The following is an 18112-nucleotide window of genomic DNA, read 5'->3' as shown; positions in this document are numbered from 1 at the left end:
GGGGGAGACGGGCGAAAGCATGCGATGTCACTTTTTTGTCCTAGATAGACAGGTGATGTACAGCCTGATCGATTGCGCCCACATATCGGGGACAGCAGGCCTGACTTGTTACGCTACAGCGATGGCGGACTTGACATCCAGGAAGAGTGACAGTGTTTATTGTAAAAGAAAAAAGGTCTAGTCAGATGGCGATGATAGATTAAAGTGCAGAAACATGTTGTGCATATAAAATTAGAGAATTAGTAATATTTGTGTTTCACTGTGACTGACTGTGTGTGTATGTCATGGTGTGGTAAGCAAATAATTACCAAGAATAACCAAAACACCATCATGACTTCGACTTTATGGTTTCATCTAGCATATTTTGAATGATTTATTCATCTTGTGATCCTGTAAAACAAACCAATGCCACCCTAACTTACAGGTTATGCAGTGTTAGCCACAGAGATATTCACAGATTGATTTGTATAATTTAAAGACATGAGGATTTCAAATTATTCAGTAAGCCGCAGGAAAAAAAAATAAAATTCAAGTGAAGTCTCTGGCTGCTCCACTTCAACTGCTACTATTACAGCTGCTGTTAGCTCAGTTTGTAAGCCAGGCTGGACTAACACTTTGGGTTTTCAGGCTTTTTTTTTAAGTATTAATATTATTGCTGTCAATAATCTCACCATACCAAGATTCACCTTGTGCCTAGAGCTGCAACAGATCACAAAATTCACAAAAGTCGTATTATGGTTTTGAATCACAGATCGGATTATTTTTCAGATCAGCCAAAAAACAAAAAAAAAAAGGAGGGGGGGTTTAGTTCATCTAAAATGTTTTAATTAGGCTCTGATTTGGCTCTCTGTGAGTATACACTGTATAATCATACTACACTTTGTAGTTTCACTCAGTGCCGCACCTTCAGCACCATCTAATTGGTTACACATCACAAGTAACAGCCTATTAACATTGAAAGCAAAGCAGAGAGGCAGGGATTGCAGCTGGGCCAGTGAAGAGGCAGGACTGTTATGTTGAAGGCGGTAGGTATTTCCAAAGTAGCAATAAACATCACAGTCTTATGATTTTTATTTTTTTCTCTGATGACAAGCATTCCCTGTTGCCCAGTTACACCACTGAGATGCCCGAAGTCACAGCCTACGGGATTTCATTTCACGTAGATGAAAGTGACAGCTTTTAAATCAGACACTCTTCCACCCACAGCCCACACCCATTGTGCTTCAGAGTAAAACACAGCATGCGTCTGTCTCTTTTCACTGCAACTTAACATTGAAATTCAGGGAAGGAATACCTTAAAAAGTAACAGCAGCAGTTGCTGGTTAAATTTAGTCTGTTGTGTTGAGTGTTGAATTGTGGGTGGGTGGTCCAAAGGGATTGATAATGATCCATTTCACCACTATTTGTGGCCCATTGGAGTAGTCTCAGCCCACAGGTTGGGATAAGGATAGCTAAATTATGTACAAAATGTGGTTTGGGCATTTTTGTTTAGATGCAAATACAATCAGGACAACAATATGCAATATGCAAATATGGTGTGTGTAAATAGTACAAAAATCTCACGATATATACTGTATGTATATATGTTTGAGCAGGAGAGCCCCAACAGCATGAACAACAAAAACAAGAGAGCGGCTTCAGTATTCAACCCAACAAGAGATGTTTGACTGCCTAATGACTGTCAGTCAGACATCAGAGATGAGAGTAGTGTCCCCCCAAACAAAAAATACAAAAATAGGAAATACAATTTTAGCTGAATAACAACATAGGCACAATCAACAGCAATTGATGTCATTTCTAAGAGCTGATTGCAAGACTACCAACTCAAGCTACAGTTTCTTGTAGCTTTTATTTTTAGATTTGTAAACGAGTAATGAAACTAAAGCTTTGATTAGAGTTCAAGCATAGTATTAAGTATTTATAAAAACGGCAGATGTGTTTACTGTATGTCAAAGCACCCATCCATCCGGTGTCAGGCCTGTTTCGAGGTTTCCCTTTCACATAATCCTTTTGTATTTTCTCACTTTTCATGCAGAGCCCATGTACTTTCATTTTATGGCATCATGCTCATTTCACGCAATTTCCTGCATCGAAACAGCTCTCTCCACAAGCGGCATTGATTCTCCTAACACTGAGATCGGGGGTGGGGGAGGCTAGAAAGGTCTGTGAAACCTTTTTTTCGCCATATAAATCACACACAACTCACACACACCCTGACACACGCACACACTTCACCTGACAGCTTAGATTTCAGTCGAATGTGGCTCAGGGTGTGCCCGAGGATTAACAGACCAGGACCTGTGGACCTCTCTCCCCTTTTCAATCTGTGTCAAAAATGTCTTCAAGAGTAAATAAATGTACATTATCCTGATTTATATCAACCAACCAACAGCTTCTTCCTTTAAATCAGCTGCTAATACTGGTCTTGCTGCTTCCTGCTGTTATAGTCAAAGAGGAAATGGCTCTGTTGGAATCATTATTTATTGTGCACTGCATTAAATAAATGAGTTTTTGCTAAAATACTGAGTCAGTGTCTGCTCCCCTGACTTTGACAGGGAGCTTGTTCCAAACGGAGAAGCACTGCAACTGTCTCCTGCAACAGTGCACGAGAGCAGTGCCGAAATCAATTCAGGAAGCAAAAGTTAATCAGTTAATCAAGTTTAATAATTAAAATAAGCTTAAAGCAACACTGAGTAATGTTTCTACGAAAATAACAGATTTAAAATCATTTTCAGGTGAACAACAGCTTTGAGCTTGAGTACAATCACCTGCGATAACTATGTAACACAAACCACCAACTATGTTTATTTGACTATATTTAATTATATATTTTATTTTGCAAACTATAGCTGCTGTTAGCTAATGTTAGCTCAGTATGTTAGCCTGAGCCTCGGGGAGTATTAGTGTTTGTACCACAGGTGTTTTGGACTACTGGGAAATTTAGGTTTTCAGGCCCAGGGCATGGGCAAATGCTGACAGGGAGTGAAGCTAATGTCGTGCCAGAACCGGAGCTGGGCAAATGGGCATTGTACTGTAACTGGGCTCAGCAGCCTCTATGGGCACAGTGATGAAGGCAAAGGGAGAGAGTGACCGAGCATGAAGGCGCCAGACAACAGTAAATCTGGGACTGACTATTAGTCTTTGGCATGAGCTTTGTGAAATAAAAGTCTGAATGACAGACACCAAGCTGGGTTTCTTGCTGTTAGACTAGTAAGTAGCATTGTCAACTCTAATTTTTGATGTAAGTAATGTAGTCATAACAAATACAAGTGTATACAGGTCCATATTTACAATAGTGTTATTGCGCTCTGAAACTAAATCTCTACTCATACTCATTTCTACACAATGTTACTTTAACTGTTAATGTTCCTGAGGTTAATAGTGATCTTATTTGGTATATCAGTGGATCACCCATGGCACCGTTGTAACCACACTGTTTTGGGTTAAATCAGAATCAAAAGTCTGGTGAGTAACTTCTTTGCTCCACAATACTAAACAGACAATTTTGTTCTGGGTTTGTCTGCAAGTTTCAGAAATAGTTTTGCAGTGACATGGTTTGAAGTGAACGTCTACGGGATTTAGATTCCATGAGCGGATATGGATAATACCTGCAGTGGATTTCAAACAGTGCTTTTGTGATGTGAGTTAGACTGCAAACTATGTCATCTATAGCAGCAGCTGCTGTGCTGGAGATATTTCCTGGCATTGTTGTTTGTTGATTCGTCATTAGGATGGCTGCTTATGCAAGAAATGACGTCAGGATGGGTAACCTTGTGAATGTTCTCCATTCAATTTAGTTTAGTTTTTTTTATTTATTAGAACTGATAACCCAGAGCTAGATAATTGACAGATATAGTAGGGCCTCATTAAATCCCTGTGTGCAAACTAAACATAAGGACCTCGATGAATAGTGAGCTTCTACATAAACACAGTGAGCAAATGTAGCAGTCTGGAAAAAAAAACTATTTAGAGAATATTCAAATCATGAAGTACAGTAATTCTGCTGTAGCTTGCCTGTAATGAAATCTGGAGTGGCAGGTAAACCTGAAAGCATAATGCGTTAGTTCAGTGTGCCATACTAACAGGAGGGCGTGCTCCTTCTGGAAGCCAGAGGGTGGCTTGTATTAAATCTGTGTTTCCTCCCAACACTGCCAAAGTGCTGTAATATGCAAAAAGACAAATTGCAGTTGCCGTCTGTGATATAACCAATACAGCAATCTTCTTTTATTTACCGGTAATATTTTCTCACCTTCTCACATTGCGTATATTATTCTCATAGCCTGGGATAGTCCAATTAGTTTAAAACCATAAACCATTTTCTAACAATATTAACGAGTTTCTAATCTATTGGTGTGCTGCACAGCCGAGGGATGCTTCACCTATAATAAATTGTTGCCTCCAAAAAATCTTCACATTTAGCGGCGCTTGCTGTTTCCGAAATGAACCCTGATGTACATAACAACACTTGTAATGCTGTCACAGGCAAGTTTTCTATGTTCGCAATTCATTATTTGTGCGGGTTCATGTGACAATCAGAAGGAAACAAGCACCCTTTTCTCTTTCTGTCAGCAAAGAAACTATCACAGCTCATCCAGAAATATCCTACAAACAGATTTCTTTGAGAGATTTCAGAAACTAAAAATAAATTCTAATTAGAGCAAGTTTGAAATTTGTAATTATCTGAGCATCTAGTCAGGAGTAAAACTTATTTAAATATCCCACTTCCCACCATGGGCGACTTCAATTGACTATACAGTGGGTGAAACAAATATTTAACATTTGTTTCATTAAACATGTTTCTAACCAAGCTATTCACCTCATTAGCTACAGACCAGGCATTGTATTAACTCAATAAATCAACAGAGAAAAAGAAATTGTGACATTTCAAACCATAAAAAAAAGTTCTGTGCAATAAAGTGAAATGACAGGAACAAAGTAATAAACATGTGAACTGAAATTTATTCAATACTTGATGGAAAAGGTCGTGTTTGCAATTATTGCTTCAAGACCCTTCTGTATGAAGCAACTAATGGTAGATGGCAACAGATTCTTCTCAAGAAATTCCTGGTACTTGGCTCCATTCATCTTCTTTGATAATTTAGATTCTGCTAGTACCATGCAAAGAGAAACAACCCCATGCCACGATAATTCCAAGCTTTAAGATGCCTTTTCTTCAGTAATTAGTCTTTCAGGGTGATTGTGCATGGAGACCATGATGATGGAGTGCATCACATATCGTTGTCTTTGAGACAGCCATGCCTGCTGCCTCTAGGTTTTTCTGAAACTCATTTTTAGTGTTCCTTGGCTCCTGGGACACTCTTCTACCAAACTTTCTGACTGCCCGGTTGGAAATCTGGCAAGTTGATGATGGAGTGATATCCATTCCACTTGTGGATGATGGCCCCAGCGGTGCTTATAGGAGCATTTATAAGTTGAGAAATCTGTCAGCATTCAGTGCCTTGCTATGTAGCTCAGGAATGTTGTTTGTGAAGGTCTTGGAAAAGCTGAAACCTCTACCTATCTTGAGATGTTCCTTGTTTGACAGCTTGGTAGCAAATGATTTGCTTGCTTGCAGGTGGAAAACCCCTTTTCAAAGAGTGGAAGTACTAACCTGCCAATTTCTGTATCTGTATATTCAACCTGTATAGTTTTACTGAGTCAATACCAATGTCTGGTCTAAATGTCATGTGAATAGCTCCATTGGAAATGTCTAATGATGACCTGTTGAATATTTACTTTCTCCTCCATTTTTCAAGTAAGTACATATTGAAACAGGGTTGTTCAAATGACATGTTATATACAACCTAGACAGACCCATGCTATCTAACTTTAATATCTAGACATCTTTTGACCTGCATATCACCAAGTCAAGGCTCGCTGAGATGTATAATCAGAGGGCTTTATTTACACAGTCGGAACTCTGACTGAACCAATATGTCGCTTCAGAGCCTGATTTAGTGAGGGCTTTGATGATCCAGAGTTATATGTACTGTTGCATTTTCACAAGCCATCAGAAAACTCTGAATCATATCGACCCTCGACTCAACATCAACAATCAGTAACCCCCACCATCAAAGGGATACTTCTCTCTGAGCTTTGCGTAAACCTGAAGTGAAAAATCATACTTCCTCATTTGCAATGTGTGGGATGTCTGTCTGGGTAACTCAGCCACCTGCTGGCAACTCCTACATTTATGCATAAGTCTTAGAATTTCTTCTAGAAGTGGGATTAAATTTGTGTCACTCTCCACATTGTTTTGCACCTAATACTAGATTCTCACTCTGTGGTTTCATGGATAGTGGTGCTGAACTCAAATGATAGAAACTCGTATGAGAGAGGTAAAGACAGGCCGTATGCGTTCAAAGGGCTGGTGTCTCGCTGTCACTTAGCAGCGTTGCTTTATTCTTCACAGCCTGCCATGGATATTGATTTCTGGCCCTCAGCTTCCAGACAAGTGACCAGTTTTCTGTGGTATTCAGCTGTGACACAATAAAGTGGACGGTCTATTTTTTACAGAAATACATCCAAGTGCTTCAAAACTGATGAAGGCGGCGGGTGCAGATATTTCTTTGAGATGTTCAGAAAATAACATTTTATGGGTTTTTTCTTAGTTTATTGTACCTAGAGGTCGTCTTAACAATCACTGTGGCTACACAGGACATCCAATTTCAAAATGTCCCAACACCGTGAGATTGTGTCAAGACATCAGAGAATAGTTTCAAATCATAAAAACAGAGCCTTATTTTAGAGAAAGCATTACAAGTTGTTCTATATCATTGTTTTGATGCAAGTTTTATCGAAGGAAGTCCTGGAGTTGGAATGATTATTTACCTCTTTAATTTGTTAATCCTAACACGTTTACTGGGGAAAAAATATATTAATCTGGTGACACTAATCCCATATAAATACACACAACTCTTCTTCTCCTACATTACTATGAAGGCGGAAGTGGAGACTGACAGCTGGACCACCAGACTATTAGAGCAGATTTGGTGACTTTGCCCACCTGTTTTAACCTACATGCTTATGAAAGTAATGTTCTTTTACAAAATTCAGAAACTGTGTGATAAGTGAGGATCTAAAACTTACTCCAAATTCCAATTACTCTGAGTAAAACTAAAGTTTTAGTTCAATGTGACTTTTCACAACTGATCAGACTGGTGGATAATAATCACAGTGTTTTGTTTGCACTTTCCAGTGTACTCAGGCTGACGTCCTAATCAAACCAGATTGATATTCTGAGGAGATGTGGTTAATAAATTATTAGTCATCCTCCTCTCTAGCAATATTTATTCATTTCTGTGCAAATCCACCACATATGTAATGTGTAGATTACCTGAAAAACACCACTGTAGACAGAGGTTATCTAATAACATTACCTGTGAGGGTGAGCTTTCCACACTTTCTTGTGAACTGTTAATAGGTTTGCTGTAAATCCAGTTGGCTTGTCTTGTACTTTTTAAGCATGGAGAGTGCTCTATGTGCAATGTGAATCCAGAGAAACTCATTTGTATTACTATTAATAACTTGATAGAAAAAGACATTTGCTTGCCCTGTGTAAATTCAACACACTAATCCTAGATTTGGATTTAAATTATTTAATTACCGAGGTCTTCAGGTAGCAGTCAAGTATGTGTAGAGCTTAAAGAGGCTGTAATCTTATAATAACCACAGGTGACAATGTAAAAACGATAGCGACAGTATGAAAGGGATTCACACAGTGATGAACTTACAGACATTAAGTATTATATTAAAACCCCCCTCATCTTTACAGAGCTTTAAAGTGAGTTACAGTTCATTATTTAGCTGTCTGCTCTGTGATTTTACTGTTGTGGTTCACTCTCGCCATTCTCACAGTGTTTCAGCTTCAGCAGTTCTAAAAAGCTACAGTACATAATCCTTAGCATCAAAGAGCAGACAGTTACTGTAGCTGGTGAACATAGTGGAGCATTTGGCATTTAACTAAAGAGCCAGATATTTCCCTCAGGAGATGGTAGAGACCAAAAACAGAACTAAAAGAAAGTGAAGTGATTAATATTGTTGCTCCATGTGCTATACCAACCTGTTAATAAATATGATTAAAATATAAGCAAAACTGCATTTTTATGCCTCATTATGGGACACACAGTGATGGGAAAACAGGAACAGATATTCATTTAGTGTATGTATAACTCTGAAGAACTAATAATAAAATGTACTATCATGTCTACAGCTTTTCTAATAGGCAATAAGCCTCTGAATACCACAATAATAGTTGTACATTGTAAGTATTACTTTGCTTACTCAAAGTAATATTTACAAATTGTCTGTTCAAACAGTGTGTTTGCAACACAGTGAAAGCACAAATGAAATATCAGTGGTCACGATAATTATATTGCGCAGCCAAGTGATGACTTCATGAGATTATATTGCTCATATACCAATAAAACTGACAACATAAAGTTTATGGTATTGACTGCTATCATTTATATTTTCCTTGCAAATGTTTTAGTGCAACTCACAAACACCTTAGTTCTCAATGAGATGCAGAATCATTTACATAATGAGTACAGCTATAGAAATTGTTGTCTTGGCAACAACAGTCAAGTGTCCATTTCAGTACATTAAATGAGTTTACTTTCCAAACAGCAATATGAATGTTGAAACCAAGTTGTCCCTAAACGTCACCAAATGTTGATTTGCAATTGCACAGATCCCCTAAAAATTATCCTCACATTGGATGATATAAAATATGCCATAGTTTGACTCTTCTGGACCAAGATACAAGCAGTCAAATACACACAACAGTTTATTATCAGCACTAAGGAGACCAAAGATCTCATTAATCCATCTCATTCAACATAGAAAGATACAGACTTAATACACTCTTGGCACACTTTATATTTCTCTGGACCTTCTCTCGACAAATCTGTGTAACCCACTCTCCCATTTGAGCCAAGCAGTTTTAGTCGCCTTACCTTAATCATAACCATACCATAATCATGTAATCGTGACTTGGGTATTTTGAGAATTAATTGGCACTATCTAATCGTTTTGTTCAATTTTCCCCTGAAACCTTGATGAAAGAAATTTAACATTTAGTAAATAAAGCTGACTGAGGCCATCTATGAACATGATTGTCCAGTGGGCACAGGATAACCATCATCACTTAAGACTATTAGAGCTTTTTGTTCCACCTTAACACTTTAATTCAAAAATAGTGGATAGCAATGTTTTGGACCTGTGGTCTATATCAAGGTTTGAATTATTCAAATTGTAGTAATATGAATTTGTCTAGGCATTCTTGATGTCATAGAGGTGTGGTGTGTCGATTATTATCTTGGATAATTAACCCTTAGCATTAGCGGCTTCACTGTCATCATTTCCGTCTGATTTATCAGCTTGTTCTGCCGTATTTGGCTCAGGTTGAACAAATACAAGGAATGACAATGAATTAAATGACCAGAAATGATTAGTGTCCAGGTGGGTGGGTTAGTGCAGAGATGTACTGCAGCTTTACTATTATGCTGATAGTAATTCAGGCAACTTCACATAGAATACTTCAACTCTTCTTTGAAACGGCGATTTCCTTGCGAGGATCAATAGAGTTCACCGTATGTTTTCTTTGAATAGTCTGAAGCCTTGTCAAGCATCATACACAAATACTCAAAAATAACAGTTTGATGAGGAATGGGAAGAGGCAGCATCTATAAAGAAACACCAAACTGATGCATATGGTCAGGTCAGGTGGGGATGTGGACAATATTTCCATCAAATCAATATCATGTGTAACATTGGTGCATCTGGACTAAATAGAAGACTCATAATTTTCATAAGCACTAAGTACATGCAGTAATAGTCAACTATGTTCACCCTGTGGCAATGGTGGAGGGAGTATTCATATCTTTTAAATAAGTAAAAGTAGCAATTCATAAATATACAGATACAGTTCCAGTACTCGTTTTTGAATGTTGTGGTGTTATTTCTGCATTAAAAGAAACATAAATCTGTTTATAGTTATCTCTTAGTTATGTTTCAAAGTCTACATTATTTGCTTCAATTATAGCATGCAAAGTTGCAAGACCCATACAATGTCCAACAAAATAAACAACCCAGTCAGAAATATATAAGATCTTTGAAAGAGACAAACACCATCAACCTGACAGGCGAGGAAGCTGCCTCTGGACCAGCAGAGAACCACGAGACAGGATTTGACTCAGCATGGCTACCAGTTAGTTAGTACTGGTGCACTTTCTGCTCCACTCACTCAGGGAATGACAACAGCTTGAAATAATTCCATAAAAGTCTGCGCTGCTGGATCAGCTTGAAGCAATAACCTTGAATTGCCAGCTATGTTATGTAGCTAGTAATACCTGTAGACTGTGCAGATACTTCATCGCGTGAATATGCGCTGATTTCATTGGCTGAGGACATCTGGCTACAGATAATTTCCCTTTGAAAAAGTTTTGTGAGTGAATGAAAAAAGTTTTAAGGTTATTTGTATCAAAAAAAAAAGAAAACTGTAAGCTGTGATTTTCAGAAAGCTAAATAATGTCTTCTGCAGACAGTAGATTTGATAGATGTTTGGCTCCTGTCTTGCACTTCAGGATTTCTCCTTAATGTTTTGGCACAGTGTCTAGCCAGAGATTATGGCACCATGACAAAACATATTACAGTATTTTTTGGATTTTGTTCACATTAACGCCCTCTTGTTGGGTTCATCAGATAAGAACATAAGGGATTCAATATCTCGCTCAATGATAAAGTGAGAGGGCCAACAGATATGGGCACGTCTTATAACCAGACTTTGTTCCTAGTACACAGTGTACATACTATATGCATTAGATTATGTCAGAACAATGAAACAGTGATGAGAAAGCAATCTTTTCACTTATGCGTAATCCCCCCTTTGACCTCAAGAGGCCTTAAGAAACTGCAAGATGTGTTCAGCTCAAGCTGCCAAATGTCTTGTAAGATGTCTTGGGGTATGTCATATTTAATAGCTTATCCAACAGTGAATGTTTGCTTTTCTAAAGCCAGTAATTTATATTAGATATGTTCGACAGGTACATAACTGCAGAACTTGTGCAAGTCCTGCCACAGTTTTTCTTGCAATGCAAGTTTATTTTTTCTTCCTTCGACAAAGCAGACAAGCCTGTTGGACTGTGCCGACAGAGAATGTAATTGATTATGTTATGTGTCAGATCTGCTCATTAATATTTGTCGCAGGCTGTCAAATAGACAGACACTAGAATGTGTTTTTGTTTTATTGTAAATGTACTTTTCAACTTATAAGAAAGGCCAAGATCCATGGAAAAATCAGTTGAATAAGAGATAACACGACTAAAGTTTCTATTCATAAATGATACATTTTTAATGGAGACATGGGGAAAAGAAGATCCCCAGAGTATTATTAAACATGAATTATTTAGAAAGTTTTACAATTTTTATAGCTGAGCTGACACTGAATGATAAGCCAAGTTTCTGTTTCTATCCTAAAGTCCATTCTGCTTGATCAACAGCCCCCCTTTTTTTGGAATGCCCGTTTAACAGAGATCATGTGAAAACTTAGGGTGGAAAAGTTCAGTAGCAGATGGAGTTTTATGGGTCTGTGCGCTATGTAGTAAGAGTTTATCTAGATTCAAGTAGTTTCTTTTGTGTTGTTGGAGCTTTTACAATGGATGACCCATGACCTTTAATTTAAATAAACTATATGACATCAGAGAAAAGTACAATTCTTTCAACAACTGGTGTTCAAAAGGCTTTGGTACCTCAATGAATTCTAATACTTAGACAGCTGAATATTTTCCAGCTCATAATTATGAAAATTATGCCGTGGGAGCCAACCAAAGTCATATGGGATACATGAATAAAACAAAAACAAAGGACTTTATTGTTAACTTAAAACCATCCATTCACTATCTATAATAGCTCATCCTTTGCAGGGTTTGGAGGGGGGGCTGACATTGGGCAAGAAGCACCAGAAGTATGTAGACCCAGGTCATTAGTTTATCACATACTAACACATACTGTAGAGCCAAACAACCGATAACACCCACATTCACATCTACGGGCAATTCAGAGTCAGCAATTAACCTTTCAACCTGTTAACTCTGTCGGACTGTGGGAGGAAGCCAGAATAAACCCACACAGATACAGGAAGAACATGCAAACTCCACACAGAAAAAAAAATAATAATCCACTGCTATTATTCCTCTTCGTTGACCCCAGTGACTCACCATTAGAATCTTTCAAGGTCCGTCTGTAGTGAAGTCTGGAGAGCCAGAATGGAGATTTTCTATGCCAGATAAACATCCCTTCAACCACTGACACCCAACAAAGTGAATAAGAGCCTTACAGTTCAAAGCTATTTCTCACACCAATTTCTACAAAGCCAAAAACTGTCTGGCACTCTCATGGTCGCACAAAATTCAGATTGCTGCCAGCAGCCCGGACAGGTAGTAAAAAGATGACAAGCACAGGGGAAGCTGGGCGAATTGTGATGGCTATAAACGTTTATATGAAATCAACAAATTTAAAGTAAAATCTCTAAAAATGATGGGACAGGTGTAGCGGGTTTCCTCACTCACTGGTCCTATCTTGCAGTATATACAGTATATATATACTGTATATACTGTATCATAATGTTCACGTACATATACCTAGTAGAGCAGTGGGTTTCCAAAGATGCACCTGATCCACAGCATCAATTCAACAAGCTTCAAACTTTTCATCGTCTATGGCTTTCAATGACCTCCAAATTGAAAACGGTGGCTCTGTTTGTGCGCACAGTTCACTGCGACATGAACAATTAAGTCATATTTTCACAAGTGAGATGTGCGAGCTAATGAAGCGATGCGACAGAAACATCGTGTTGTTTTATCTTCTGTTATTACAATGAAGCTCGCTGACCTTTGTAAGTTGAAATGTGTTGTGACAACGGTCCCTCGCTTGAACCACCCAAGTGTTGCAAGCCATGGCTAGTGTGTCTCTATTTGTTGAAAATAAACTCCAACTGTGTCACACTTTTGATGGTTTATTTCAGCTTTGCAGTCAGAGCTGCGTGTGAGGAGGTTTATCTCGCTCAGTTTGACGGCAGAAATGTAATTTGTTTGTGGCATAAATATGCAATACAGGAGAGTTTATTGCGATGTTAATGTGGAAAAACACTTGACCAGAATTAAATTAAAATATTTGTTATTAGAAGAGTTGGTTTCTTACATTTCAAATTACAGCTATAAGTATCCAACGCTGATGTGTGTTGGGAAATGTGAAAGTTGACCTAGATGGACAGTAAATATCAACACTTGAGGGCTGTCGACATATCAGCACTTCATAATGTGTGAAAATAACTCTGCTGAATTGAGTCAAATAGACACTTTCTGAGTGCTGGCGAGTGCTTCGCTTCATTGCTGTATATGAATGAATGTTTTATTTTTCAGTATGTTTTATTTAATAGAACTTTACATCATCCTTCTTACATCATCATACGCTGAAATCTGTATGCAAATATGTGACAATATGTGATCGTGCAGTTGAAATCATCACATAACTGAAAAAGATCATTCCTTAGTGAAGGCCCTTGAAGGCCCTGTGACAGACTGAGAGATAGATTGTGTTCAACTTCTGCGTGCATCGTTGCATTTTTCTAAATGGAAAATATGAGCAACATGTAGATGTAAGTCCTTTTTATTTTCAGGTCGGCAGACCGACAGCACTGCGGGAATAACACTCTCCGACATATGTGGCTCAGTGTATCACATTTTGCATAATGCACTGTGACATATAAGCTCCAGAGGATCTCATTTTCACTCTGAGTATGTCCTGGGGCTAGACTACGTCACATTTTCTGACAGCTGCCAGTTCTACATGTCCTCGAATGGTGGTCCTTCTGTAGGGGTGAGAGGAGGTGCAAGTGTGAGGAATTGATATTCATCCAGTTTTTGCCTGACTGAATCACAAAACAACTGCCATCCCACCTCATTACCTCTGCTCAGAGTGCATGCACTGTATGTGTTGTACACAGTACAGTACAGGTGTGCATGTGGGAGTGAGGGTTGCAAAAGGGCCAAAATGTTCTATATGTAAGAAACACTATTTGAACTGCATCTAGTTTTTTGGTCCCTGACAAATTATTGTACTTTAAACCTGAACCTCGTCTCAGCACCATGTTAAAGGTTCAGGTTCCTTTTAATCAAGTAATTTTGTGTTGCAGAAGATATATTTTTCTAACAAAGTACACCATGGCCTCAAGTTTTACTGTGGAAGATTGGCTCAATTGGCCACTAATGCCCTGACGTTAGTTTTAAGTGGTACATTGCAGTTTTTGGTGAGATTGCCAGGACTTCTGTTTTTACCATCAACCAGCCTGTACCAGCCCATCATGACACTAAATACAGTGTATTATAAATATTTTCAAAGTACAAACTCTACTTAGTGGTAAAAGTCGGCCAGTTTGATGTTTAATATACCCATTGGAAGTGGAGTCTGCAACCATGATAACAGCTCTGTAAGCTCTATTGTTTGGCCCTTGTTTACAGTCATATGCTGTGTCTTAAATAAACTTCCATTAGTACATACCTATGTAGTACACTGTGTATACTATGTACTTCCTGGCGTTGTGCACTTCAACAGGTTAGTGTTGTCTTAATTCATTCCACACTCAACTCACAGTACACTGCATTCGCCATAACTGTCAATGTGAACGCACTTACAAACTCAAATAGCAAGTGTATGTATGGAAGCATGTGAATTAAGATACAGCATTAGTTTAGTGTGTTAGCTGGCTAACATATGCTGAGTACAGACTCCAATAGTTGAGAGGACATTTCACTGAAAACATAACTTTTCAATTAATGGTGGTGTTAGCAGGACTGATCCTCTGTGGACTGTAAATGTTTGTACAGAGTTTCTTGGTAATCCATTGGATGACTGTGAATAACAGAGATGACTGGTGTACAATATACTGGTATTGACAATGACTGTGATATTTGAAACATGAAATATTGATGTTGGATCTATTTCAATGATATCCCACATGTAAATAATCTAGTTGTAGCTCTAGCTTATAAAAAATTTGCTTCTTTCGATTCGTGCTTTGTGGTTTGTTGTACAGCTATAGTTCAAACTCTCTCTCTACCTCCCTTTTGTCAGGATAATGCTTTTAAAATGAATTATTTTGGCGATGATGTGTCTGACATTGAAAATCTGATGCTGTGACAGCCCAAGCTGAGATATTTTAGTCTAAACGGACTGCCAGACAGACCACAGCGTGGCTACAAAAATAAGACACATTAATTATTCTAAATGCGAACAGATACAGCTGTGTTGTGAATGATTGTCATCGAGCACTAAATTAGCATTCAGTTCGTGCCATGACGCAGAGTGAGAATTGTGAAGGTGTCCACATCATTTATAAGTAGATGTCAAGGGCCAGCTGGAGGATGCACATTGCACCCCTCCTACTGTATCCAAACTGTCCCCGTGGTTCACAGCCAACTCGTCACCTAATAACATTGAACTGTCTCCAACATCAGCAAATCTATCATCAGAGCACAGCAACATAATAGCCAAATGTGTTATCTCCTTCTAGATTAATTTAATGTGCTGTCTATAAGCCATAATTGCTTATGGCAAGGATCGTATTTCCCCCCAAAAATCTGCTACAGAAACACACTGAGGCAGACTGAGGCTGACTCTGAAGGGCAGACCAACAGACAGACGTCCCAACAGTATCTGAAGTGTGGTGCAATAAAGAAAACATAAAAAGGACGTAGCCTTCGGCCTTTATTAGTATTCTGTGCAATCTGTGTCATTCTGATCTTTCTCTTGTTTTGAATAAAAACAGTGAAACAACTTATTGCATATTTATTTCTTCAAACAGCCTCCATAATCCCCAAATTATAGAAATTTAGATCATATTGTTCATCTTGTATTGTTGTTTTTGCTGTCTCATGCTTCAGTTCAGATCAATACTTTTTCCTAATTTAAGGATTCATTCATTATTAGATCATATTTGATTTCACTTGGTACATTTAAAAATGTAATTTGCCACAGCTGGGTCACCATGTTGACTGTCATACTGTAGCATAGAGATGAACTGTTTATATCCCGAGCCACTCGCCATCTTCCATGTGAATCTTCCCGGGGGCTGACACCCACATAGCAAAAATTGTGATGAGGTTTTCTGGTCCATTCAGTGTATAGTTAGGAGATTACAGCCTTTGTTAAAGCCCAGCAACTCTACAGTCTTTGGCAGTGCTCAGGACCACCCTCCTGGCATCCACCATCGTGCTGTTTCAAAGTCTGTTAGATCACTCCCTAAGCCCGTACACTGTAATCCGTTCACATGGAGAACAAGTGTGAAAAAGGACTTGCTGTTGCATGTAGCATAAACATGCTGTATGTACCGTAGGAGGAGAGAGAGAGTGTCGACTTCTTCTGCAGGGCACCGGTTTCTGTTTGTTTGGTCACAGAGTTTAGTTTTCGTGAATTAAAGCGGGTGAATGAATATTCATTACTCCCACTTGAGCTCTGCTGGATGGGTTTGAAGAATAGACCCTCGGCTACAGGTAATTAGCTCATTGATAAACTCATTAAGAATTTTAAATGTGTTGTTGAGTCAATGAAAAGGGTTAATAAATCTCAACTGGTTGCTATGATGAAGTTGCATCTAATTACATTTGTTTCTTTAGATAAAACAGAAGTGGTACAAGCTGTTGTCTCCCAGGATGTCACATAGAAACAACCCCGCAAACACACGTACGGACCCACACAAACCCTAATACGCTACATGCATCATTTGTGTTACATAGATTATGTTTTATGGTGCAGGATTTTCTTTTTACTGCACTACACTATTTTTACCGAGTAGTTTTCTTTGTCTTAGAAATGTTATTACAGTGCAACAGCCGGTCTAATTTTAAATCGCCGCATCGAATGACCTTCTCTTAACTGCAGATTCTGGAGCCTGTACAATTTTAGCTTTTTTCAAGCCCCAGCGAAGCTTTTGTCATGGCTGATTGTGCTGTTTTATTTGGTCATCTTGAGGTCTGGATGGGTACTTTGGGTTAAGCAATCACTTGGTTTAAGACTGATCCCACTAACAGATCACTGTCAATTAAAAAGGGAAATGCCTCCCCTCCGAATGCTGTTATTACCTTCAAGTCCCATTCCCTTATGTCTTTATGCTCCTCTCCTGCCTGTGTCATTTGCTGCCTTCCTTTTAAATACACATTAGTGGGTTTTTATTCAAACTCATTGTAAAAAAAAAAAAAAGATCTTGGTATTGTGGTCTCTTACACTAAGCCTGTGGCCAGAAAACCTCCTTACCTTTGACTGTGACCTTTTTGTTTAGTTTTTTTGGAAACATGGACTGTACTACAGATGTAGTACTTATTTCATAATGGGTATTTGAGTTCAGGCATGAAAGAAAATGAGATATTCACAGAAAGAACAAAGAGATTGTTTACTATTGTTTTAAGAAATTAGGTTTTGTCGTATATGGCACCTGGTAATGAAAGTAGTGCCAGTCTGTTTTTGAAGTTTTGAGCTTTCCAAGATGCTTTCCAAGTCAAAAATCACTCCTGGGCTTTCAGATTGTTTATAAAACTGGAGCATGGATTTTAACTGGCACTGAACAACGAGACCCTATGACCCCTACTTTGGCATCCCTCTACTGGCTGCCAGTCAATGATTTTAAGGCTTTACTGATCACGTTTAAAGTTCAGTGGGGGTCTGGCCCTCTAGATATATTTCTGACCTTTCAGATGCCTATGAGCCCGAGTGCACTTTCAGATCCTCAGACAGGGCACTACTGACTGCTTCTCAGTCTAGTCTGAAATCCAGAGGCAACCAAGCACTTGCTGTCAGAGCTCCTCGGCAGCCAAATGCTGTGCTGGAGAAATAGAGGCCCACTGAGTCAATAGTAGGTGTTTTGTTTTTTTTGTTTTTTTGTTTTGGTTTTTTATAAACTAGCAAATTTAAGGGAATTGTGTCCAGAACACAGAGCAAAAACCAATGGCATCACGTCTTTCTTTCTTTTCTCTTTTTCAGAACAAGAGCTTGAAAAATAAACTACTCTCGGGACACAAACTTTGTGATGCCTATGCTGAAGAGGTAAGGATTTTCAATT

The 18112-nt window shown here is 38.5% G+C and overlaps 1 protein-coding gene across 1 annotated transcript in view; it reads left to right on the top strand.

Annotated features, from left to right (window-relative positions):
* luzp2 (leucine zipper protein 2) overlaps positions 1 to 18112 on the top strand; it is a 148406-nt gene that overhangs the window by 96095 nt on the left and 34199 nt on the right. The window contains exon 6 of the mRNA XM_010732953.3: positions 18034 to 18096. Coding sequence (XP_010731255.1) covers positions 18034 to 18096 — 63 coding nt within the window. The remainder of the gene's footprint in view (positions 1 to 18033; positions 18097 to 18112) is intronic.

The sequence above is a fragment of the Larimichthys crocea genome, chromosome VIII (assembly GCF_000972845.2).
Source record: "Larimichthys crocea isolate SSNF chromosome VIII, L_crocea_2.0, whole genome shotgun sequence".
NCBI lineage: Eukaryota > Metazoa > Chordata > Actinopteri > Sciaenidae > Larimichthys > Larimichthys crocea.
The sequence above is the reverse complement of the archived record's forward strand: the minus strand, read 5'-3'. Positions and strand labels throughout refer to the sequence as shown.